The 24,774-nt window shown below is 40.2% G+C and overlaps 1 protein-coding gene and 1 long non-coding RNA gene across 3 annotated transcripts in view; both read left to right on the forward strand.

The window, feature by feature from the left end:
- Positions 1–237: 237 nt before the first annotated feature.
- On the forward strand, positions 238–13,561 carry LOC121113134. The gene is made up of 2 exons (XR_005858051.2): positions 238–370; positions 10,011–13,561. It is a non-coding gene; the product is annotated as an uncharacterized LOC121113134 (long non-coding RNA).
- Positions 13,562–24,253: 10,692 nt separating this feature from the next.
- RAB2A (RAB2A, member RAS oncogene family) overlaps positions 24,254–24,774 on the forward strand; it is a 42,699-nt gene continuing 42,178 nt past the window's right edge. The window contains exons 1-2 of one of the 2 annotated variants that reach the window (XM_040676473.2): positions 24,254–24,279; positions 24,484–24,606. In XM_040676473.2, coding sequence (XP_040532407.1) covers positions 24,561–24,606 — 46 coding nt within the window. In that variant the 5' untranslated portion in view covers positions 24,254–24,279; positions 24,484–24,560. Of the gene's footprint in view, positions 24,607–24,774 lie in introns of both variants that reach the window. The other variant, NM_205228.2, reaches the window with a different exon arrangement.

The following is a 24,774-nucleotide window of genomic DNA, read 5'->3' on the forward strand; positions in this document are numbered from 1 at the left end:
CTCCAACTCATTTTGCCAGTATTGAAGATCATATTGCTCCCAGTTGATGGAAGTTGCAGCTAAACTTTTGGCTTCATTCTGGCTGACTCTGCCAGGCCTGAAGCTTTGCAGATACAAAGGGCCTGACCTTGGCCACGGAGGTCCCAATTGTGCAGTCATGGAACTACAGAACTGCTGGGGCTGGGTGGGTCCTGTGGAGATGGAGCACACTCAGCATCTTGCCCCATCCTGAAGCCTGTCAGGAACACAAGTGCATAGTGAAGTCTCAGGGCTGGAGTTAACAGGACCCAAATGACCCTTCTAAGAAAGGCCCTCACCTCCTCGAAGAACTGTTGCTGTAACCTCTCGCTTTGTGGTCAGTGTGTATGAGGTGAGTGCTGTAAGCCGTCTTACTACAGAGGGCTGCCCAACTGCACACAGTTGAGTAAGCTGGCTACTGCAGGCACCCTCAGGCAACCTTGCAGCCCTTGGTGTGGTACAGTAAGCATCTGCATGGCTTAACAAGTCTGCCACATTACCACAGTGCCAACCCCAGCACAAAAACAAGGATCAGGCACAGTTACTAAGTCAGACCGTATAAGCAGTCCTGTTCCCTGGCTGTGCAGTCTGAAACAAGAGGGCAAAACTCACAGGTTCCCCTCACTGTTCTGCCTGGAAACATGTCCTGTGGTCTTTAGCTGCAGCTGCGCTGGCCTTTTGCCAACATACCGCTTCCCACTTTTTCTTTGTCACTGTCAGTGATAGTCTACTGATTTTGTCTGCTGCTCCTGATTATAATTTCCCTTCATTTCTTCTTGTGAATCGATAAATATTACTGTCCTCCGTAGGCAGGAAGATAGACTGGGTAATAATGTTTCCTGTTTGCTAGGTTCCTTCCACTGAGACCACAGCAGCAAGGCATCTGGTGAAGGGATAGAGAAGCTCAGCAAGCTTCTTCCATTCTGCCAGCCACAACAGAGGCAGAACCTGTTCTAACAGCACATATTCAATTAGGTGATAAATTTTTGTAGTCTAACTGATATTAGCTGATTACCTGAATGAGAACTGACCTCCTGTTCCTTGACAAAACACCAATAACCAGAAGGGGGAAAAGATTTCCACAGATAGTTGGGCAAATGCTCAAACTGTGGAGTTTTCTTTAATTTCCCTCGTGGAGCCGTATGAAGCTTTCAGTACTTCAGCACTGCAAACTGAAGAAATCAAAATAAATTTGGGGAGCACACTTCAGAGCTACCACCCAGCCAAATTTCACCTTATCTACCACCTACTGTGTCAGTGCTGGGATTGTAACAGGTTTTAAAATAAATCATCATGGTATTTTTCACTTGGCGTGACAAAAGGGCAGGGAAAGAGGGATGAAGTCTTCTACGACATCTGTACAAAAAGAAAAAAAAAAACCTGACTGTGAATTGGAAAATGTAACTGGAAGTTACATTTATTTACATATGTAAATGTATGGAAGACTGTATGGAAGTTTCTAGAAGAGGTGAATACATAGAAATACTGGTTAACTAAGGCAATGTTCACACACTGTTGGTGAGAGTTGCAAGTGTGGCACTGGAATATGTAAGCTCCCTACGTACTTTATTTTGGAGTAAGGTTACAACCACCTCTGAGTCACACTACAGTCAATGCTAGTGTCCTCTCAGGGTTTGGGGAAGTGGTTTTTTGAGTTATATTAAATTAAGCTGTCATCTGATTATGACTTTGGGCTACTTGGTGCTTTCCAATAGCATGAGAGATTCTCCTTTCTTAATCATAGTTCATGAAATAATCCCTTAAAAAGTATGGGCTATTGTGAGAACACAGCTCACTGTTCAAGAATGTATATTTGGATGTCTACAGCAGAAGGCAATTTTCTGCACGTGGCCATCATGCAGCTACAGGAAAAAGAGGGAACTTTCCTCCATTACATTATCATTACAATTCAAGTCGCATCGGACACTGAGTAATGATCCCTCGGGACTGGGTAGCAATACCAAATTCTTTTTTATTCCCTAAAGATGATAAATGCAGAACATTTTAAGTAGCAGTTGTCCCTTTTTTATGTAGGGTACAAGGACAAAATCTGCCACGTTGTTCTTTTTATGAATTGACCATTTACTTCAGAAATTCTAAAATGCCTTTAACAGTTGGGCATTGTTTGTTGGCAGGGGTTATATTCAGAGTTATGATTGTGGATATTGTGGGAGACATGGAGGCTATTTTTGTATACACGTCTTGTTTTTTCCCTCTGATCTGTACCAATCTTTGAATGGAGATTTACAAAAGAACTTTTAGAAAACTGAAAATTTCCACTTTTGGCGTACAGCACAACAAGTTCATCACTTCCTTATTACCCACTACAATAAAGCCCAGAACATAAAGAGGATAAGTTCATACTGGCCGCAGTAATAGCCATGGCTCTGTATATAGTTAGTGGAGCAAGACAGGCCAAATGTATCTGAAGGAGCTCTCTGAATTGCCTTCTGGAGGTGTCTCTCTTTCTCTGCTGACTGGAGAAGGAATGGCTGATGGCTAAACCTAGACAAGGAAAAGTCTTAGATGTTTGGGGTGAAGACTTTGCTGTAAATTAGGAGAGCCTCAAAGGAAGTAACTATGTTAAGCTATGTTACTGGGGCAAGAACAGATGAACATTTCTATTTGCAAGGCTGATAACATCTTTCTTAAGAAAACACCAATTCAAGGCTTCACTGGGCAAGGAGGTGGTTGCTGTTTTCATCACATAACAGTTGTGACATGAAGAGTTTGGAGTGTTCTTCCCATTCACAGCTTCTGTCTTACAGTTAAGCAAAATGGATCGCCACCCCGCTCTTTGAATTGGCCCTTCAAATCCTTGTGTTTGCCTGCCTGCCAAAGATAGGAGGAGATTAAGGGTGACTGACAGGAGAAAAAGATCATGCAGCTGCATTTGTGTTAATCTTGCCATCTTTTCTGTGGGGCTTGGAAGGAGAAGTATATTTATAACTGCTCCTGTTGCTTTTGGACTGGCCACTCATTTCCCATCACCCTGGAAAACAATGCTAAAGGTCTGTCACAGAAAAAAAAAAAAAATTATTTCAAGACTACTAATCTCTCCATTCATGCCACTCACATGAAATCACTTCTGCATCCTTAATATTGACAAGAATGTTTGGTCTTGAGTCTTGGGCCAGAAAAAGACTGGGAGACTGATAAGCATTTCCTTTATTACAGTCTTAACTAACCCAAAGCAATATAACATTTGAAATTAAATCAATATACTTTCTTGTTGGCAAACGTGGGCCACCAGCCTGTTTCTGGTCACAGGCTGAAGAGATATTTTTGACCTCAAACACAATTAAGGTCTTATCTGAAGGTTGTCTTAATATCAAGGGCTCAGAGTCTTGGTTTGCATAATCTGGCTACATAACTCCTATTAATTTATCCTCAGAATATAGTCACCAATAAAACTGAAACAGATCTTCATCTTTTTTTCTGTTCAAGGCAGCTTCGGGTACCACACTGGAAAAGTAATCTGCTACATATCCCTAACCTCCATCATTTGTTATTACTACTTTTTTTTGGCCATATTGGATACTATGACAGCATATTATAGACAGTCAATGTCTGAAAGACAGGACTTAGAAGGAACATAGATGAATGCACTTTTTTTCTCTTACAACCAAGTAGGCTTATCCCAGTTTTTCATTTTATTAATATTTTACACACATAAAGATCCTTTTGTCCTAATGGTTTCCAAAGCAAACCATTAAAAAAGAAATAAGAGTGATTTAGATATTACTTCCCATAATTGGATTATATGTTCCTTGCCTCTGTGTTAAATTACTGTAGCAGTTCAGCCTACAGATGACTAAAGTCTCTGATTTCTCAGTTGAGAAACAGCCTTCTCTTTGAGCAACAGACTTGTAATTGTAAGACAGAATTTGTCAAAAGATCCATTCTATCCTCAGCTGAATTAAACGCATAAAAGATGCAAGAACACATTTGTGCTGCTGATAGTGACAGCACCAGCTCTGCAGATGTCACTGTTGCTGTCACTTTGCCCCACATAACTCAGGCAATCTTGGGTATCTTTCCAGAAAATAACACAAAGCCTGATTCAGTCCTTCCCATTTTTTGCTTGGCTTTTATAGTTAAGGGAATTACAGCAAGCAGGAAAAGGAAGATGCCATTTGGATAGCAACTTCTAATTAATTTATATTTTTAGTGTCTGAACTACAGTTTCAGCAAACTATTGGTCACGAAAACTGACTCTTTGGGGTTAAGTCCCCCTGGGTGTCTGGCTTTGGAACTTGTTTCTAAACTAGTCAGCTGGGTGTGAAGGTCTGACTGGGACAGAACAAGATCTTCGGCAATACTAACATTCACTTATATTTTAGAAGTCCTGCACTGTCAGAGTTTAGTGAGGTACCCACAGGACATCAAAGGGTAAGATAAAGTACACTTATACATGTTCTATTTCTTCCAGGATTTAAGTTTTTCAAAAACTCATCAGACAAGACAGGCTCCCATGCAAGCTACACCTAAATTTAATAGACGTCTCATGTTAAAATTGCCCCATGAAACATTTAACTGGCCTGGCAAGAGAAGTTTATCAGTTAAGAGTCGCACTTGCTTGATATAGATTGCTCTAGCAGAAGATGCTGCAGAAGATTTAGTTACTCAGAAGTGTTATCTAATGAATAGTTGAAAGATTTTTGTATTGGGGTAGGAAGGGTTTTACTCCAGCAGAAGAAAGAATACCTAAGAGAAACCTCTGAGTATTATTTTGGGGAAAAATGGCGTAGAATTACATCAAAAATCCATCAAATATTACATTACTTAGAGAAGAGCTAGAAGAATAGAAATGAATTACAACAAGGGGGAAAAAAAAGAGGAGGGAGAATTCAGAAAGGGTATAATGAAAAATTTAAATCGACATACTGTTCCAAGAACGCATAAAGGAAACAATGTGCTAGTGGAAAATCTGTTCACTGTCAAAAACTAAAGCCAGGACATGTAAAAGAAAACAGTTTAAAGTCACAGCTCCCTGAAAATGAATAGATAAGTCAGCTTTCACCATTTTGGTTCATCAGAATGAAAGTGAGTTTTGATCACTTGAGAGTATCCTGGACGACTGAAAAACAGAAGCGTTAATTCTGTGAATAGCAGTATTTGGGACCAGTAGCTGAGATGTGGGACTGCTGAGTAGTGTCATCCAAAGCATTGCACAGAAGAACAAGTGAAAAGAGACAAAGCAGGAAACACTGCCACCTAAAATACTGTGAATAAATTACAATTACTAATTTAGTTGGAAAGTGAAGATGAGGTTTTGTGGAACACTGAGGTCCATGGGCAGATATCTCAGGATATGCCTTAGAAAGTTTGAAGGGTAAGGAAATCGTGTCTGGACGTCAGTGAAGAAAAATTTATTAGAAAGGATGGAAAGATTTTTTTTTTTAATTAAGCAAAAAGAGATGTTCATTAATGGTTCTCAATTGAACTGGGTACTCGATCAGTGGCAACAGTGTTCCTGGAATTATAAACAGAGCAGTACAGCAATATGGCTGCAGTTCAGTGGTGTGCTATCAAACCTGACTTGCTAAGAGCAAGGATTATCTTCTTTGTTAGGCCAGCTTGTGGGCATCATTACATTCCTATAATTTAGGAACACTGAAAAGGAAAGAGAATTAATTCTCTCCCCAGAGAAAGGCCCTAATGTAGCATGTTGTACTTATGTGGACCTGGCTAATGAAATTTTAACAGCACTACTTTGGAAGGAGAATCCTGCTCAGAAATTCAAAAGGAGAATATAAAAATACTACCATGAGTATTATAAAGAATCATATTGGGATTATTTTATAAAGGCAAGACAAGTGGCAAGTTTACAGTTATGAAACTGTAGCAGATACTTATCCTGTATAGGTGGAATGTATCTATGAAAGGATTCATATCTTGGATTAGCCATCAGAAAGAACGGCTGCTTTGAATCAGCAGGAAACTGCATATCGGAGTACAGGAAAATAACCTACAGAAAACTCAAAGAAGAGTATTCAAACATTTTTGAAGATTTAGACTGAATCACTAGTCTATATGCATACGTTAAGGAATACGAGAAGTAACCTGTAGACAAGACTTAACGATGTCTTATCTAATATGCAAAATGATCCAGTAAAACAAAAAGAATGACAAAATCTAGAGAAAATCAGGCTCTGAGAAGAGGGAGAAAAACATACTGGTATACAACAGATCTGTAAAACTCAGGCCTTTCAGCATATAAATCTCACTTACTCATTTTTATAGCAAGAAAAAGCCTACCTTTAATGGTTAACAGTTGAACAAATCACAGTCTTGTGCAGGCACGAAAATCCTATTTGGTTGATACATGAATCTTGTAACAGTGGAGAAATCTATCATGTATAATTTCAAGGTGAAGTATGTACTCCAAATGTGGAACAGCCTTAGTGCCATCACATCACTGCTGAAGTGTAAGAAAAACGTTGCAGCTATCACAAGCACATCTGGAAGTTGGTAAGCCCTCAAAGAAACCTCACTGCTTGATTAAAACTGGGCTGAAATTAACCCTCCTGAAAGGAATTTGAGGTTTACTGATGCAAGTTGCTAAACATTCTCATCTGCTTTCCAAAGTGTATTTGCAACCCTTTTCAAGTACCAATACAGACATAAGCACTAAAGAAAAGAAGAGAGAAAAAAGATCTATACTACAAAACTTACCTTCTTTTGTTGTTACTGTTTTGTTGTTGTTTTGTTTTTGTTTTGTTTTTTGCTCTTTTGACTTTTCAGTAAAGGAACCAAGTGCTGATCTGTACCAAATTTTAGAGGGCAAACTCAATGACAATGGACCACTGACTACAGCTGAAAGCAACTATTACTTTCTTTAATGAAAGCTACAACACTCTGAATTAAGCTGTAGCTGACAAGCGTTGCAACTCTCTCAAACAGAAATTCCTTCACAAACTGCAGTGATGGCAGCTTCTTAAGCTGTGCCATCAGTTCTACAAGGCCAAAATTCAGTGCTCAAGCAGCCTGCTTGGAGGTTAAAAGGGGATATACATCCATCTACTGACGAGACAAACACTTTCTTTGTATTGTTTCTGATTATGAGAAAGTGACAAGAAGCCAAAGAAATTACGAAAAGTGACGGCTCTGTTTTGCCATAAGTAGGCAAGAAAAGAAATGGTAAGGTATCTTGGTTAAATGTTACTTATCTCTTGACAGAAGAAAGCTTTTGCTTGATTTAAAGTCTGCTGTGTGAGGAAACATTTCATCACACCGAAGATAGACATTTTGCTAACTTTTTCATAATAAGATTTATGGTCAAAAATACTTACAGTGGCAAACAACACAGTTGTTGAGTTGATTATGGCTCAGTAAGCTCTTAAAAGGTTTAGATTCTATATAAGCATAATTAAGCGGCTTTTTTCCTAAGCTACCTAACATTTTTGTAAATCTTGGCTCTGTTACAATACATGTTAATAAAAAATGTATAACTCAAAATAGCTTGCTTTGGAAGCAAATAATTCTTGATTTTTTTTTTCCTTCCCTGATGATGGTTGTTAATCTTAGTCAGTAATGCTCAGTTACGGAGAAAGGAAAAACAGCCACTGGTTCAGGAAATTCAGGTTGGTCAAACTCATCTCTGTGCTAGGCAAGATCATGAAGCAGATCCTGCTGGACACTATAAAGGCACTCAGAGAACAGAGAGGTGACCGGTGACAGCCAATACAGCTTAATTAAGGGCAAATCATGCCTAACAAATCTGGTGATGTTCTATGATAGGGTTACAACACTGGTGGATAAGGAAAGAGCAGAAGGTGTCATCTACCTGACTTGTGGAAAATGTGTGACATTGCCCCACATTGCCTCCTTGTTTCCAAATTGTAGATACACGGATTTGATAGATGAATCACTCAGTGGATAAGAAAGTGGCTAGATGATTGCACTCAAGGAACTTGAGTTAATGCTTGATGTCCAGGTAGAGACCAGTGACAAATGGTTTCTCTCATATGCTGGTGTTAGGATCAATATTATTTGTTCGTGACATGGACAGTGGGATTGAATAAACCCTCAGCAAGCTTGCCAATGACACCGAGCTGTGTGGTGTGATCAACACGCTGAAGGGAAGGGTTACCATCCAGAAGGACCTTGACAGGCTTGAGAAGTAGGCCTTTGCAAACCTCATGAAGTTCAACACAGCCAAGTGCAAGCTGCTGCACCTAGGTTAGGGCAAACTTAAGCACAAATGTATGTTGGGTGATGAGTGGACAGAGAGTAGCCCTGAGAAGAATGACTTTAGAGTACAGATGGATGAAAAGCTTGACAGTATACAACTGCAGCCCAGAAAGCCAAGCATACCTTGGACTGCATCAAAAGAAATGAAGAAATGTAACTAGACTGTCAAGGGAGGTGATTGTCCCCATCTACTCTGCTCTTATGAAGTCCTACCTGAAGTACTGTGTTCAGCTATGCGTCACCCAGCATAAGAAGCACATAGACCTGTTGGAGTGGGTCCAGAGGAGGGCCTTGAGGATGATTAGAGAGAGTGAAGGAGCTCAGGTTATTTAGCTTAGAGAAGTCTCACAAGGGGACTTTACAGTGGCCTTCCAGTATTTAAAGGGGGCCTACAGTAATGATAAGAGACATTTTATAGGGGATTGTAGTAACAGGATGAGGAATAATGATATCAAACTAAAAGAAGGCAGGTTTAAACTAGTAGAAGGAAGAAATTATTGATTATTAGGGTGATAGGGCACTGAAACAGGTTGCCCTAAGAAGCTCCAGATGCCCCATCCCTGGAGGTGTTCAAGGCCAGGTTCGATGGGGCTTTGGGGCAGCTTGTTCTAGTGGGAGGTGCCCCTGTCCATGGCAGAGTGGTTGGAACTAAATGATCTGTAAGGTCCCTTCAAACCTAAATCATGCTATGATTCCTTAAAATTGATTCCTTTGAAAATTACCCTCAGTTATTGGTTACCTCAAGAATTACTTCATACAGAGGCTCTCTCTAGATAAGAGGCTGGTACAGTGTGCTATATTTCTTGAGGAAAACACTTTCAATGATTAACTCAAAATAATTAGTAATTACTTCTACATTGTTAGGAATTCATTATTTATTACAAGAGAGATAAAATATTACAGAGGAATTAATCAGTTATAAATTAATTTAGTACCATTACAGAGTTTCTAGTTACATTTCATAGTAAATTCAGAAAAGAGTTGCTAAAATAGCTGTATCCAATACGTATGTAGAAGGTATTTATACAGACAGTCCCAAACCCTGAAAATGTTTATATAAATAGATAACATCCATTCTCTGGTGTAATAGTTTACAACAGTCCAGTAAGATATCTTACTGAAAATCTGAATGATCTTAAGTCATCTAATTATGATCAAAACATCATCTCTGACCCAGCCCAAATATAAACAGACATTTCAGGTCTTTTCAGCTATGGAATCATAGTAGATGATGGTGGCTTTTTCCTTCTCTATTCACAGTTGCAGTAGCACATCCTTTCTGATGCATTGTCCATTTTCAGTTGACTACATACCTAAAATGCCTGCATTGCCACTATTATTGTGATATCTGACCTCTTCAGTCTTTCTTGATCTTCATCTTTTGTAACGTTAGAAAGTGCTAACATTTTTAGAAAGTGCATGCAGAATTTTTACCAGGGCAACAGTAAACCTGTGGCAGATTAATAAATCCAAGCCACAAGATCATGTCCCACTTCTTAAACCAACTTCCTATGATACTGCAAAAGTAAATATAAACTTTCCATCCTAAAAATATCCTGCTTCCACTTTGAAGTAAAGCTTTGGATAGATAATAATAACAGCAATAACCTTCTTGGCTGTTCTTACATTATTTAACCAAGAGTTGTGAGTAGAGAAATGGTAAAAGTGACCCTGAAAATGCTTTGTGTATGGTAAAAGTAAATATTATAATGCAGCCCTCTAAACTAATGTAGAATATTGCAAAAGAAACACTGACTCCAATAACCTGTGCTAGCCTAAATTGTTTATTTTGACAGTGACTCAAGAAAGTGATGTTTCAGCTATGACTGCTGACCTTCCTCAAGGTTTCTTCCAAATGAGTCAAAGCAAACTCTCCAAATATCTAGAAGAAAAGCAATGTCAAATCATTGTACTTCAAAATAACTGTCAACATGTATGACTAGATTAAATTAACCTGGAGATTAGATGTTGTTGTTCTGAAATGCATATCAATCTTTATATTCATTGAAGCAACTGCACTAAGATAACCTTGATAATTTCCATGAATCTGGGGAGGAGGACACAAACATATGGCTGATTAAACTCAGTGGTCAGCAGTGAGCATTGGTCCATGTAAACAATGAAAAGCCAATGTTGTATTACATTAAACACCAACAGTTTCAGTTTTAATATTTAGTATCTGAGACATTGACAATGTTGGATATAATTGCTAGCCACAAATCACGCTCTGGGGAAAGCAGCCCTACGTTCTAACATATCAAATCACTATAGGTACTTCACAGTAGTAGTGCTATGGAGGTTTGAAATGGTTATGCCACAGTTTCCTTCTGCAGCGAGTGAGAGCATCCAAACACTGAAATGTTAGTATACAGGAAACAACAGTAGTTCATTAAATTCTAAAATCCAATCCTGTTATTCATATCAATTTCTTTGATAATAAAATCATTACAGTATAGCACAGAATGAGTTGTACCAAAGGGGTTACTATAGTTGTTGTTTGCAGAAGCAGAACCTGGAAAGATTTTATGTAGCTATTATTCATACATATGATCATCTCAAACATGTAGGCTACCTCAAGAGAGCTGGAGTTGTGCTGCTTAGCCCTAAACTGGTTATATAAATCTGAGCTGTCAGTTTCTCATCTCTTTTAATTTAAATTCTTGGCAGGATAACTGTGAAAGTATAAGCATGCAATTTTTAATAATTATTTAACTGAATATAGAAACTACTGCAAATTGGGAAAAAAACCACCAACCCTCAACCAGTCTGTTAGTGCAAGACAGTCATCACTGCTTAGTTTGTGCCAGGCCAAGGCTGGTTTTATTCTCTTGATATTCACAGATAGGTTTCTAGTTATTTAAAACCTCAGCAATTCCTCATCTAAAGCTCCTGTATCAAGTAACACACCAGGAAAAGTACATGAGCCAAAATGCATCATCTGGGATGTTTTATGCTGCTCTGCATGATTGGCTGTTCATACATGTAGAGTCTGCACTTATGTCATGAGATTCTAGACGACATTTAAACCTTCTGCATCTGTGATGTTTTGAGGGTAAATTTAGTCCTGTTAAGAAAGACATTATAAGCACATTTCAAATAGCTCCTTCCCTTCATTTCTCAGTAGTGTCTGCTATCATATAAACTACTCCTCAGCATATTCTTAGCCTTCCCAGAGTAACTGCAGCTCTAGGAAATGCTTGTATATCACCACAGTCCATGCAGTTAAAGGAGATAAATTATTCAGTGAAGTATCTTTTCCAACCTCCAAATCTTGGCAAAGCCTTCTATGCTGATGAAGGCTCACTAGAATGGACCATCACACTGATTCCAGTAATTTATTTTTTCTATGGTTACTGGCAACTCAAAAGAAAAAAAGTTGCTTATTAGATTTGCAATTTTTTATGAACTTCAATGATTTTTAAGGTCTCCTTTCTTATTCTATGAATCTTGACCACAACAAGAATACTGCGCCAGGCTTCCATTTCCTTTCCACAACTCAGTCTTGGTGGAAAAAGGACTGAGAAGCTCTGCTGGCCTTGTTCCACCATTAGAAAACTACTCTGCAGTGCCCTTTTCCTCTTCCCCCATTAGCTTCCCTAAGGGATTATCTTTGTCCTTGCTCTGCCTTTCAACAGAGGCTCCCTAATCATGGTCGGATGAAAAGACCATTAATGTTTGACAGACAATTTAATCTGTACATTTCAAATGAAGTCTAAAATCTGGTCTTGTTTCAACACCTGGGAAAAGAGCCAGGAGCTACCTGATTTACTCTCAAGATTCAGCTTCTTACCCAATGGTCTAAGTTCAAGGCCTGCTGAATACCGGCTAAATACTAGCTGAGTTCATCAGTTGTAACTACAATCTGAAGCCCTCAGGCTGATGCTTCCTGGCTACTTTTTAAGGCTCTTCCTTCAGAATGTGTTTGTTTTCTGTCAACTATTCTCTTTGATGTTCCATTTATCTTTGTTGCATCATCCACTATCAACTCCACGAAAAGGTAACAGTTAGTGAGAAGTACTGAAGTAATACTAAAAATGCTATTTCTTGTATAGGATTGCAAGTTAAAACAGTATAAAAAGAAATATCAGATACAGTTAAATGAGCATTTTAAAAAGAGCAATATAAAGAATGTATTTTTTTCTGACAGAAGATTTTTTCAAATGTAAAAAATATATTGCACGTGACAAAATTATGTTAAGGAACCCTCACTGCAGACATCTGTGGTTATTTTCTGAAAAGCATGACTGCTCTTTTAACAGTCACATCTTGTGTTTCGTACCCATAATTGGAAGTATGTTTGGGGAATAATTAAAATATCTCTCTTTGTATCAGCCTAAAGTGTACCAAACTTGTGAAATAATGTTGTCTGTTCCCGTCTATTCCTAATACATAACATGCATTTCAAAAGTGCTTTTAATGCCACTTTTTCTCTCTCTTCTACACTATGGCAGTCAAAAGAACCATGAAACCTCTCAAGAAAATCATTTTACTCTACATTTCCCCTAAATATAAACAAGTACATATACACTGTGTCACAGCTTCTCCTAGATTGCAATAACTTACCTTTATCAAATAAGATACTAAACATATTGTTAGAAATAACATATAACATGTATGTGTTTTATGCCTTATGGAACTGTAATTTGTAATTTCATTTTTATTCAACAGAGGGGTTAAGATGGAACTTCAATTCCGATCAGGATCATTACTTTAAAATAAAGCTGAGCAAAGTACTAATTCTTACTGTCTGGTTTCAGCTCTAGTCTGCATTACTCAAGCTCAGTTAGATCACATGCACTACTAAGCATCAGTTAGACCTTTAATTCTCATTGGTGAAAAAGCCAGGGACTATGTATACAAAAATCTACGGAATTTACTCACCTCAGGACATAAGGTCAAACATCTGCTTACACTAAGTATGGTATTTAAACCTATTTGATCTTTATCTGAGGTGTAAGATAAAATGTTTGCATGGAATAAGTAAGTTTTTGTCTTTTAAGAGACACTCATAAACTTAGAACTCATAAAGATGAACTACTGAACGATGGGACAATTCCAAGTGCCAAATAGACCAGATAAATAGGTCTATTGTCATTACAGCAAATTTTCTTGTAAAAAAAGTATAATGAAATCATCGTGGTTTTTTGTTCTTTTTTTTGTTTGTTTGTTCTTTTTTTTTTTCTAATTTAAATGCTGATTATTGTCAGAAAGTTCAACTTGCTAAGATGAAATCTAAAGAAATGAGCCACCAGCTGGAAGGAATTTGCCACAGTTCATGTGCCAACACAAGGCCCCGACGACATCATTTTTACTTTCCATTAAAAGTGAGGGGGGGGGGGGGGGGGGGGGGGGGGGGGGGGGGGAACAAACAAACAATCAATCAAAAAAAAAAAAAAAAACCAAACAGGTTTAATTCAGACAATGTAGGAACTACTTTACTGGGACTTGTTAACAAACCTAGAAATCTGAGCATGGTTTCCTGGTAATGGATATCGGTCCTCCTGTACATTTGGTCTGTATCTATCTTTTTCTTCTTTTTCTTTTTTTCTTTTCAGTGTCTACAGCACTTAACATACTTTTCCAAAAATACTGTTTTATTTCATTTCATACAAGATGCTGTAGTACATAAACCGGATATTGCACTGTTGCCTCCATTTTGATTGGACATAAATATTACTATCAGTATAAGCTGTTCTTTGTGCTCTCTTTATCTCAACTGACATGAAAACCAGTTGAACTAGAAACTTTCATTGCTTTCACTTGTGGGAACATTTTTAATATCTTTCTTTGAGTCATCAAGATACAAAAATGTTGATCTCTATTTGTCTAACTCAGGTGAATTCGCTAAGTGCCACCACACCTTTCTGGGTAGGTTGCCTGCTTAGTTTCTGTCTGTGCCAAGACAAGGCACACACCTAACACATTGCAGAATTTTATTGTGTATCGTCAGCATAGGAAGTCAGATGCACCATGCAAGTACCCTATTCACTGAATAGCTACAGCCTGCTTAATTCTGTTACACAGAGTATAAACTGAGAGGATGGCTACAGTGAGACTGCTAATGTAGAAAGAATTTATGCAGTTTACTTCTGGTTACTCTCATTGTCTGGGACAGCTCTGCTTTTCCCCATCACACAGCTGTTTCACATGCATGGCAAGAAGAACTACAAAAAATTTCCACATTACTGCTGCTCCTGGAAAAATTCATTCCATCTCCTCCCCATATGCTCCTGCATTGCTGCTGTCAAAGAAAAGTGGTACTAGGAGTAGGCTCCTACTTCCTACAGGGCATAAGTTAACCTGCCTGACTTGCTGGCCATGGCCAGTTGTTACAAGGCTGACCGCTTCCTAGAAGAAGCAAGCTGGTCACTGATTTTCTAAACTGAGCAACTTTTGGGTTCGTTTTTGAAATACAAAATTAATTGGCATAGTTTGCAGATCACTCTGAGTTCATATTGGGGAGTACTACATACTGTTTTTCTACCCCTACAGCACCAAGGAGTTCCTCAAACAGGCTAGTCCTCTTACCATTTGAAAACATGAGAACAAAATACCTATTTTGTCAATTATTTTTCTTGCTTTCTTTCTTTCTTTTTTTTTTTAACCATATCAAGAAAAGAAGGTCACTCTGAAGAAAATGTAAAACACATATAAATATAAAATACATATAGGAGTGAGAAACCTACCAGGAAAAAACTGCTACATATTAGAGCTGTGTTTGGAAAGGAAAGCTGCCAACATACCACAGAGCAAGCTTTACAGTGATAAGAGTTTACATTGCCACAATCTGCAAGTATTGTCTACACAAGTTAATTATGATGGGACAAAGGCTGTAAAAACAAAACAAGTCTTAAAAGGTATAATTATGGTGGCTAGCTGCATCATCTGAACTTATTCTTATTAGGCAAGCTTCATTAAGACAAGATGTGACACAATCCTTCATGTTTTTGGACTAGAAATGAAGACTTGAAGAATCTCTTTTTAAAGTGGTATGGAAGTAAATTATAGAGTGATAAAGGAAGAAATTCATCATCAAAGAGAAATCTGATAGAAAATAAACCAGACCTTCATGCTGGGAGAACTACTTTCCTTCTACAGTTACTGCCATGAAACATAATGCAGAATCCTAGACAAATTTTTGTATTACTTGGCATCTCATGATCACAGCAACAAGATAAATGTGCAAATATTTGTCACAGAGAGAAGTCATGCATTTACTAATCCAAAATTATATATTTAACACCTAATAATTCATCATCTGAAATGAACACAAGGTAAAGCGTTTTTTTGTCCCACTAAAATTCATTCTATTGGGTTGTTGTTTTTTGTTTTGTTTTGTTTTCCAATTCTAGGTATACTGTTTACCTCTCTCAGCCAGTGTATGAATGGTCAATAGACAGTGATATAGGAACCTTAGCAAATACAAAAATTTTGATATTTGACTATTTTCTGCTCTGTGAAATTAAAGACTCCCCAGTTCACAATGTAAGGCTACAATCACAGAGCACATGTGGGCAATTACAGCTTTGGTGTGACCTTCACAACCTGAGACAAGGAAGGGAAGCGGCGCTAAAATGACCTTAAAGCAGCTTGAATTCTAAAACACAGAGTCAACCCGATGAAGGAAAATACATGCAGAAGCACGTGCTGTCATCCACATCAATAAGGGCTGAATGCAAAAAGAGACTACGTACGTATTTGTTAAAGGAAAATATCTCCTGGTTTAAAATACTTAAGATTAACGCCTACTCGGTGAAATACACAGCAAATAAGTCCTTAGCAGAGAAACAATTCTATTTGCTATTCATGTTAATTTGGTTTGTCAAGTTTTAAACAATTTCAGTAGGAACTTGCCGCCTTTTAAAACCGTCATAGCTATGATTTGGCTACAAGCATTTTAGTTAGAATTAACAGACTTTTCTATTATACCTCTCAGACAAGATTGCAGGGTAGGCTATCCCTAATATCTAGATGGAAAACGATCATTTTTGTTACTCTGATCCTAAGACTTCCTCACCTCAAATCCTTCAGCAACTTTGCTGGCTTCCAGAATCTTATATATTTCCTTACTTTCTACAGGCACACACACACAAAAAAAAAATGTCGGTAGAGGTATCAGAAAAAGAAAATAATTAATATTTAGAGGGGAAAAAAAAACAAATTAAAAAAAATTAAGAAAAAAATACGTCTCTGAAGTCAGAAAATCTTCAAAGATGTCCATTCAAGTAGACTTCTGCATCAATCTGATATTGCCTGTGTAGCACTAATACTCGATGCCCTTGTGAACTTTGTTATGAGCACACATTTGCTACAGCTTCTGAGAACTGAAAAAAAAAATCAGCATATTTTTTCAGTTCATTTGTTAGCCATTCAAGGTTATTTCAAGGATCCTTTTGTTTTCCTACTTTTTATGGGAAAAGCACTGTTTTATCAAACTGTTTGTATCAAGGCAGCAGAAAACAAGGTTATTCACAAGGAAAAGCAGGCTGCAATGATAACAGTGGCAAAGGCCATTAGTAAATAAACAGGGATAAAGCAAAGTTCACATAAATATTTCTATACATAGGTTCAAAAACCCAAAATGTGAATGCAGCGCAAAATTGAAGAACTGTACTCTTCCCTTTTGTTGTACTGTCTAAAGATATTAGTTAAATACTACACTATTCTAAATAAACACTTAAAAAGTTAAAGCCATTTCCAATCTTTTTTTTTTTTTACCAGATCAAAAGCAACAATTTAGCTTAGCTTGTTTGTTTGTTTATTTGTTTGTTGAAACTATACAACTTGACCTGCAGTAGAACTGCTGTATCTCTAAAAGCAAAACAGTGGCTGCATAAGCGGGTGGTGAAATCTCTGTGCAGATGCTGCAGCCATTAACTGAAATCCTATCATGAGTGGTCTGAAATAGGACCCTCAGAGGCTGAGTTGTGCCCACATCCCTCATATTTCTGGGTTCTCTGCTTGGAAATCCACTCTCCATTTTCCCATTTCTCCACTCCAGAAACCTCTAAAAAAAGGCCTCTAAAAACACCGGCTTTCCAGGCCTCTTACCTTATTGTAGGTGTTTCTTCTCATACTGCACCAATTCCTCTTTCATTCCAAACCCCAAATTCAGGGAGGTGGTGAAGTCGCTGTCCCTGGAGATGATGTGTAAATGTGGAATGGAGGGACACGGTTTAGTGGGCAAGGTGGTGGTGGTGGGTTGATAGTTCAGTTAGGTAGTCTTAGTGGTCTTTTCCAAGCTTTTATGGTTCTCAGTCCAGATATCTCTGCTCTTTCTACTCCCTGCACTCACCTTCCTCGTACCTAAGTAAAAATGTCAAAACAATCCATTTATTTGCTCCAGACCACCTGTCCCAGAGTGTAGCAGATGCCTGCTGCTCTGCCCCTCCTCTACCTGCTGCTCTCTGTGTATAGTCTCTGCTGCCTCCTGTGCTCTGCATCTGAATGTTGTAAAAACTAGAGATTCTAGCATCAGGTTTGCTGTAAATTACATACCTAGAAGCCAGTCAGAGTGCAGATTTGCATCGTTTAACTGTTAATCCATGCTCACTTCCTCAAAAATCAGAAAAGCAGTGAAACATAATGTTATATTCCAGTTCCAAAAGTGAGGATCCTACTGTGAAGCCTGAGGGATGGAGGGCTGGACATTAAGAGACTACTTTGCTTCATTCTTTCTGTGCATACAAGAAATTTGCATAAAATTGCATATTCAAGACACACAACAACCTGTCAGATTGACCTAACAAGGGGAATACAGAGTTCTGTCAGCAGGACTTGAAGAGCCTGAGTATACGTGAGCCCTTGCTGAAGCTGCTGAGACCCTCTCAGTATATGAAACCAAATGCAAACAACAAATGAGAAGCTCTTGCTACCAAAATCCAGTATCCCAAGCCTCGCAACTAGAGGGAAAAATGAAATTTGATCACTGGACTCAGATATGTGAATTCAAGGATGTAGCTTCACTTCTACATGACTTCTGTGAAGTGCTCCAGGTGAAGAACACTCAATCAGCAGCAAATGGATCACAAATTGAAAGGTGGCTTCAGAAAGATAACCTTTCTCCAAAAGATTTCAATGTTAAGGAGAATAAAAATGAAAAAATAGTAAGCAACTGCAGCAACTGTCTGGCTGCAAATGAGAACTGATCCCACATCTCAGGAACATACCTGAGCATACAAAATGCATGTATTAGCAAACCTAGCTAAAGATACTAAAGACAAACACATTCAAAAAATCTAACCTGTTGTGATACAATCATAGAATCATAGAATCACAAGGTTGGAAAGGACCCACAAGATCATGTAGTCCAACCATCCTCCCGTTACCGTTGCTACCACCAGACACTAAACCATATCTCATAGCTCCTCATCCAGATGCCTCGTGAACACTGCCAGGGACAGCGACTCCACCACCTCCCTGAGCAGGCCATTCTAGCGCCTGACCACCCTCTGAGAGAAAAAGTTTTTCCTTATGTCTAATCTAAATCTCCTCTGGTACAACTTGTGCCCATTTCCTTGAGTCCTGTTTGTTGCCTGGGAGAAGAGGCCAAACCCCTTCTCATCACAACCTCCCTTCCGGAAGTTACAGAGTGCAATGAGGTCTCCCATGGGCCTCCTCTTCTCCAGACTGAACAATCTCAGCTCCCTCAGCCTCTCCTGATAAGATTTGTGCTTCAGACTCCTCACCAGTCTTGTTGCCCTTCTCTGGACACGCTCCAGGGCCTCATTGTCTTTCTTGTAGTGAGGGGCCCAAAACTGAACACAATACTCAAGGTGTGGCCTCACCAGTGCTGAGTACAGGGGAATACAGTGCTGAGTACAGGATAATCCACTGTGACAGTAAAATGCCTATAATTTCACAGACAACAACAAACCAGTAAATGCTACTGCTTGGTGCTGTACATCAAAGGCATTGCATTGTCTTCTGCCATTACTTCAGTTTACAGGTTTGGACAGAGGAAAGTGTTACTAACCTAACACAGTACTAGAATCTCAAAATCTTTAAGTGGAAGGAAAAAGTACTACACTGGTCAGCTGACAAACCTTTCTCTATGCCATTAAATTAATGATAATTTTACAATAGTTTCAAAGCATTTTACAATAGTTTCAAAGCATTTAACAATAGGCCAGATCAACTCTACAGTACCTTATCTAAACAATATCTGAGAGGGATTCTACAGTAGAATTTAAAGGATCTGAAAACATCCTTTATCTGCCACAAATCAGAGTAAAAATGTGATGGCTAGCAAGCTTCTGCTCACTTTTAATGTTTAACAGGTAGAAAATTCTATCTTTCAAAGGCAGGTCTTCTTTGAAATTGATACAACTTTGATTGACTTCCCACAGGATCTGCTCTATATAGTTCCACATGAGGCGTGGTCCCATTCTCAGCATTTATAATACGTAAAGCATTCTCCATATTGCCTTGTTACTTAAATAAAATACAAACATAATCCTCCAAAAATTAATGAGTAAATATCACAAATAAGAAAAAAAGCAGGATGAAGTTAAGACTTAGAAAAGTATATACAAATTAAATGCCAGACGCTAGAAAATAACATTTTCTACTAAGCATCTGCACACCAAAAATAAATAATTTTTAAAAATTAAGCTAAATCAGATAGCAAGCAAAGAATGACTTCTAACAGTTGCATGATAGTACAGCGCAAATTATAGTTAAAGTGTGGTTCTATTGAAATGTTTTTCTAGGGTTTTGCTTTTTGTTTTAGTTTACATTGAAAAAAAATTGTCTAATGTTTTGCAGAGTACCCAGAGCTCTGAGTGCCTCCACGGCTCTTTCCTAAATATTACTATTAGTAGTAAAGACTCTGCAAATCCTAAGGCTTTGTTATAAACCCCAAGTAAGTTTGCACAATTATAAATGTTGGAAATTCAGTGTAAAACTGACTGGGGCTCTTCAGCCTGGAGAAGAGAAGGTTCCAGGGAGACCTTATAGCAGCATTCTAGTACCTGAAGGGGCCTACAGGAAAGCTGGGGAGAGACTTTTTATAAGGGCATGTAGCAACAGAACAAAGGGAAATGGGTTTAAACTGGAAGATGGTAGATTTAGACTAGATGTTAGGAAGAAATTCTTTACTGTGAGGGTGGTGAGACACTGGAACAGGTTGCCCAGAGAGGCTGTGGATGCCCCCTCCCTGGAAGCATTCAAGGCCAGGCTGGATGGGGCTTTGAGCAACCTGGTCTAGAGGGAGGTGTCCCTGCCTATAGCAGGGAGTTGGAACTACATGATCTTAAAGGTCCCTTCCAACCCAAACCATTCTATGATTCTATAATTCTACGGTCCTTGCATAAGCCTCTACCAAACACTGATCCTATCAGTATGCCACCAGCAGTATTGCAAGTGACTGAAACATTTTGTGAATGTGCACATGTTAAACTTTTAAAGCATTTCAGGTGACTGGACAACCATGCGTGGTCCGTCTGTCCGTCTAGCTGCTGTGCAGCCACTGAACAGAGCCAAGCAGAAATTAGGCCCCATGGGCTGCATTCAGGATGGTTATCTCTCCAGCTTACCAGCTGCCAAAGCAGAAACAGGAAGGGAGGCCTCTCTCCAAAATGTCTAAGCAAGAGTGTTAAGGATGCACTTCCATTTCACTGGAAATCCTGTAGTCTCTGCATTTTCTCCCCATCAGCAATCTGCAGTTCTACAGAATGGTAATTCCATTTCCTGATGAGATTTTATTTAGTCAGTTCAGGTCAATTTTGCTTGCATCAAACCAGAAGATCACAGAAACAGGAAACTGAGACCAGATCCAATGAGTGAAGTAAATGTCCTTAAATATTACAACACAGGGATGTTGAGGTGATTGCCATGGCTTGACCAGCCCTCCGAGCAATAAATACTTCTTGTGGTTCAGCAGTGCAGAAATCCCTGATGCTAAAGGAGGCTTGGAGCTGTCATGAGTGGACAAGACTTTGGAGGAGATGGTGAAGGTGACACAACCCACACAGGTCTCCTTAATCCTGTCAGCCAAGGGAGAGGGTCTGGCAGAATAGGGCTCACACTAAGACTCAAAACCCATCTGCATGGCTGATGTCTAGAAGGCGCTTTAGCCTTCCAACCAGAGGGCTCTATGAGGAGTGACGACTGCGGGGGAGAGCTGGGTTCCATGTGACAAAGTTGCCAATGCATTACAGCTTGCGTGGCTGCAGGACCAAGAATGGGTCTGTCTGAAAGCTAACACTGAAAAATTAATGCTTACCCAGTCCAGTTCCCCAGCTGAGCAATTTAAATAGGGGAGGGTCCAAGAGAGGACCTGCAGCAGACACAGCTGCACCAGCTCTATCAGCAGCAGTTTTTTGTTACACCAGATGAGATGGCATCTTATCTGCCCTTTTCCTGAAGCTCTGCAGGCTGTCATACATACCAGTAAGAAGAGCATGAACACCAGCTGAAGTTCTTACTTCAGAGGTCGAGCGAGCACTTGAAATACTTGTTCCAGTCTGAATTCTGTATTGGATGTAATAAGTGATCCCAGCTGCAACTTTTTCTTCAGCTAAAGCCTCTATAATGAAAATTATTAGGAAAGAGAACAGATCCTTTACACACAAAATACATGAAAACAGAGACTAATTTTCATAGACTATGGGGAAAAACTTTATTTTTTTTTCTGAGTAAACTAATTCTGGAGAGGAATTAATGAAACTAATTATCAAATTAATAAAAATATCAAATTAATTTGAAAAATATCAAAACTTTACTTCTTGTACATATGATAATGGGGAAGTTGCTTTCCAAAAGCAATTTGAGACATTTTTCCATGGTGTTTTGTTTTCAGGTGAAGACAAGGTGCTTGGGCATCCAAGAAAGCAAATGCTTTGGATTTGCTCAAATGTGACTTACTGGCTGAGGAGAGCTGATCTTTGTGGTATAACTGGCTTCATTAATAAAGAATAAAAGTTTAACAAATAAAGTTCAAGAAGAAGTAAAAAGCAGTAAATAGACAAGTTGGATTTCTCAAGAATAAACACTGATTGAACTAACTTTATTTCCTTCACTGACAAGCCACGGGAGTGAAAGAAAAAGTGAATGCACAATACCTTCAGTTCAGGAAGGCTTCTGACATTTTTTTTCCATTACATTCGTAAAGTCGAGAAAAAAATCACTATTTGGCTAAAAAGTTGTAAAAGGTTTTTAAACTAAGGGGCAGCTTTGCATGTAGCCTTCCAGTGCTCTGTTTAGACCAGGCAAACCTATTCAGTATTTTCATGGTCAGCCTGGGTAATAAAATGGCTGAGATGGAATTAACAAAAGCAAGTATGTTTTACAAAGTGAGTGAATGACCTTGACCAAAACTACTGAAATTAAGTGAAAGGAAAAATAGTGTTTCATAAGAAGATATCAAATATACAGCTATGTTTGTATAGTAACTGGATTGAAGAGATCTAGGATGAAAAATTAAATCTAGATGCTGCTGCAACACAACCAAACCAAACCACATTTGGAGAGGAGAAAGACAGGCGGTAACACTTTTTGAGGTGAGGAGGCTGGTGTTATCGACAAGTGAGAATTGCTATTTGGGACTCCATGCTTTGCCAATAGTATTGGGAAAAGAAAATAAGTACAGAAGAGGGAAAAACAGCAAGAAAAAAGACTGGCAAAGGAATATGTTTTTCATGCAGACAAGGAGATACAATTTGTATGTAAAGGGAAGATAACTAAAAGAAAAAAAAAAGCTTAATTGTGGGGAAAATCAGTGTTGGTAAAGTCACTCAGTAGGGAAACAGGATTTGGGACACTGCACAATCAGCTTTATTGAGGGTTTTTAAGAGTAAGTCACACAGCTCTTAGAAGTGACGGAAGTCAGTGCTGTCCAACTTCCTGACCTGACACAGCACAAATTAAAGTCTTTATAAAGTTAAAAGCTACCAGACTGGTACAGCCAGGAAGGCAGATCCGTGAGTTCACGTGAAGAAAATGTCAGTGGCTCTTCAACAGTTCCACCAATTCACAGCAATTAACCAACCCAAGTCTCACCAGCCATACCTACAGACAACAGCCCCTTCCCTCAGCACCTGATGCAGCCTCGGCATGGAGCCAGCCCAGGTGCCATGCCACTGTGCCAGCTCAGGGGCCAAAGTTCTGGGTACACAGATTACTCCATAGAGCAGCGCTGAATTGGAAAGACCTTGAAGTTTCTTCCAACTCTTTGGGCCTTTGTAACTCCAAGCATTACACAGCTGCTCACAGCTTGGAATACCTTGCTGGCTGACTGCTTACGGTTTGACGAGGAAAAACTAAAAAGGGAAAAAAAGAAAACATTTCCCAAGCCAGAACTCAAACACAAAATGTGAGAAAACAAACCTGTGTGGAGTTACTCACAAGTGGTCCAGTTTGCATGAAACTACAGAATGGCTTAGGCTGGAAGGGACCTCAAAGATCACCCAGTTCCAATCTCCTGCCACGGGCAAGCGTTGCCAACCACTACATCAGGCACCAGCTCAGCTGCCCAGAGCCCCATCCAACCTGGCCTCAAGCACACCAAAGGATGGGGCACCCACAGCTTCTCTGGGCAGCCGTGCCACCACCTCGCCACCTCTGAGTGAAAAATTCCCCTGACATCTACCCAAATCTCCCTTCTTTTAGTTTAAAACCATCCCCCCTTGCCCACTGGTGAAAAAAGAAAAAAAAAATCGATTTCCCTCCTGTTTATAAGCTCCCTTTAAGTATGAGAGTTGCTTATCAGTAGCTCAGAGCTGGCTCAGCAGCCACACACCAGGCTTCCTTTTGCAGAGCCTCTCCTCCAGAAACGCTTGAAACAGAAGCGACGGATTTTTTTTACCCTCAACTCCAGCCTGTTATCACTGACTGCGAGCAGAGAACTCAACAGCACCCACCCTCTTTCTCCCGGTCTCCTCCCGAGGGACAACCCCACCGCCGCAGCGGCCCGCCATAGGAACGCCACGCCTCCATCCTGAAGAGGGCGGGCCGTGCCGCTCCGCTCCGCCCCTCACGCCGGCGGGAGGCGGCCGCGCGCCCCCGCGCGCCCCCGCGGCTACCTCAGCACTTCCGGGTCGGGGGCGGGGCCAGGCGAGGAGGTTGGTGCGTGACGTTGCCGGAGGGCTCCGGGCCGCTCGGCGCCTGTTATTGTTCTCGCCCCGCGCTCCGACCGCCGCCGCGTCCTTTCCGGGCGCCTCGGGGAGCGGCGGGAGAGGAGCGGCGAGCGAGAGAGCGGCCGATAGGGGCGGGAGGCGGCGGGGCGGAGGTCGGAGGGAGCGGCCGTTAACCGTTTCGAACTCTCCGCAGCGCGAGCCCGGCCAGCGGGGGCGGGGGGAGAGCGCGCGCGTCACGAAGGAGCGAGCGAGAGGCGGCAGCGGGCGGCCATGGCCTACGCGTATCTCTTCAAGTACATCATCATCGGGGACACAGGTAAGCGGGGGGAGCCGGGGGCGGGCGGAGCGAGCGCGGGGCCCTGCTCCCCGTTCCCATTTCCGCAGTGCTGGCGTCGCCGACGTGGTGGCTGCGCGCGGGGAGGCGGCTCCCCGCCCCTGCGCCCGGCCCCGCCCGGGGCCTCCGCCCGCCGCTCGGCCTCGGGGC

The sequence above is a fragment of the Gallus gallus genome, chromosome 2 (assembly GCF_016699485.2).
Source record: "Gallus gallus isolate bGalGal1 chromosome 2, bGalGal1.mat.broiler.GRCg7b, whole genome shotgun sequence".
NCBI lineage: Eukaryota > Metazoa > Chordata > Aves > Galliformes > Phasianidae > Gallus > Gallus gallus.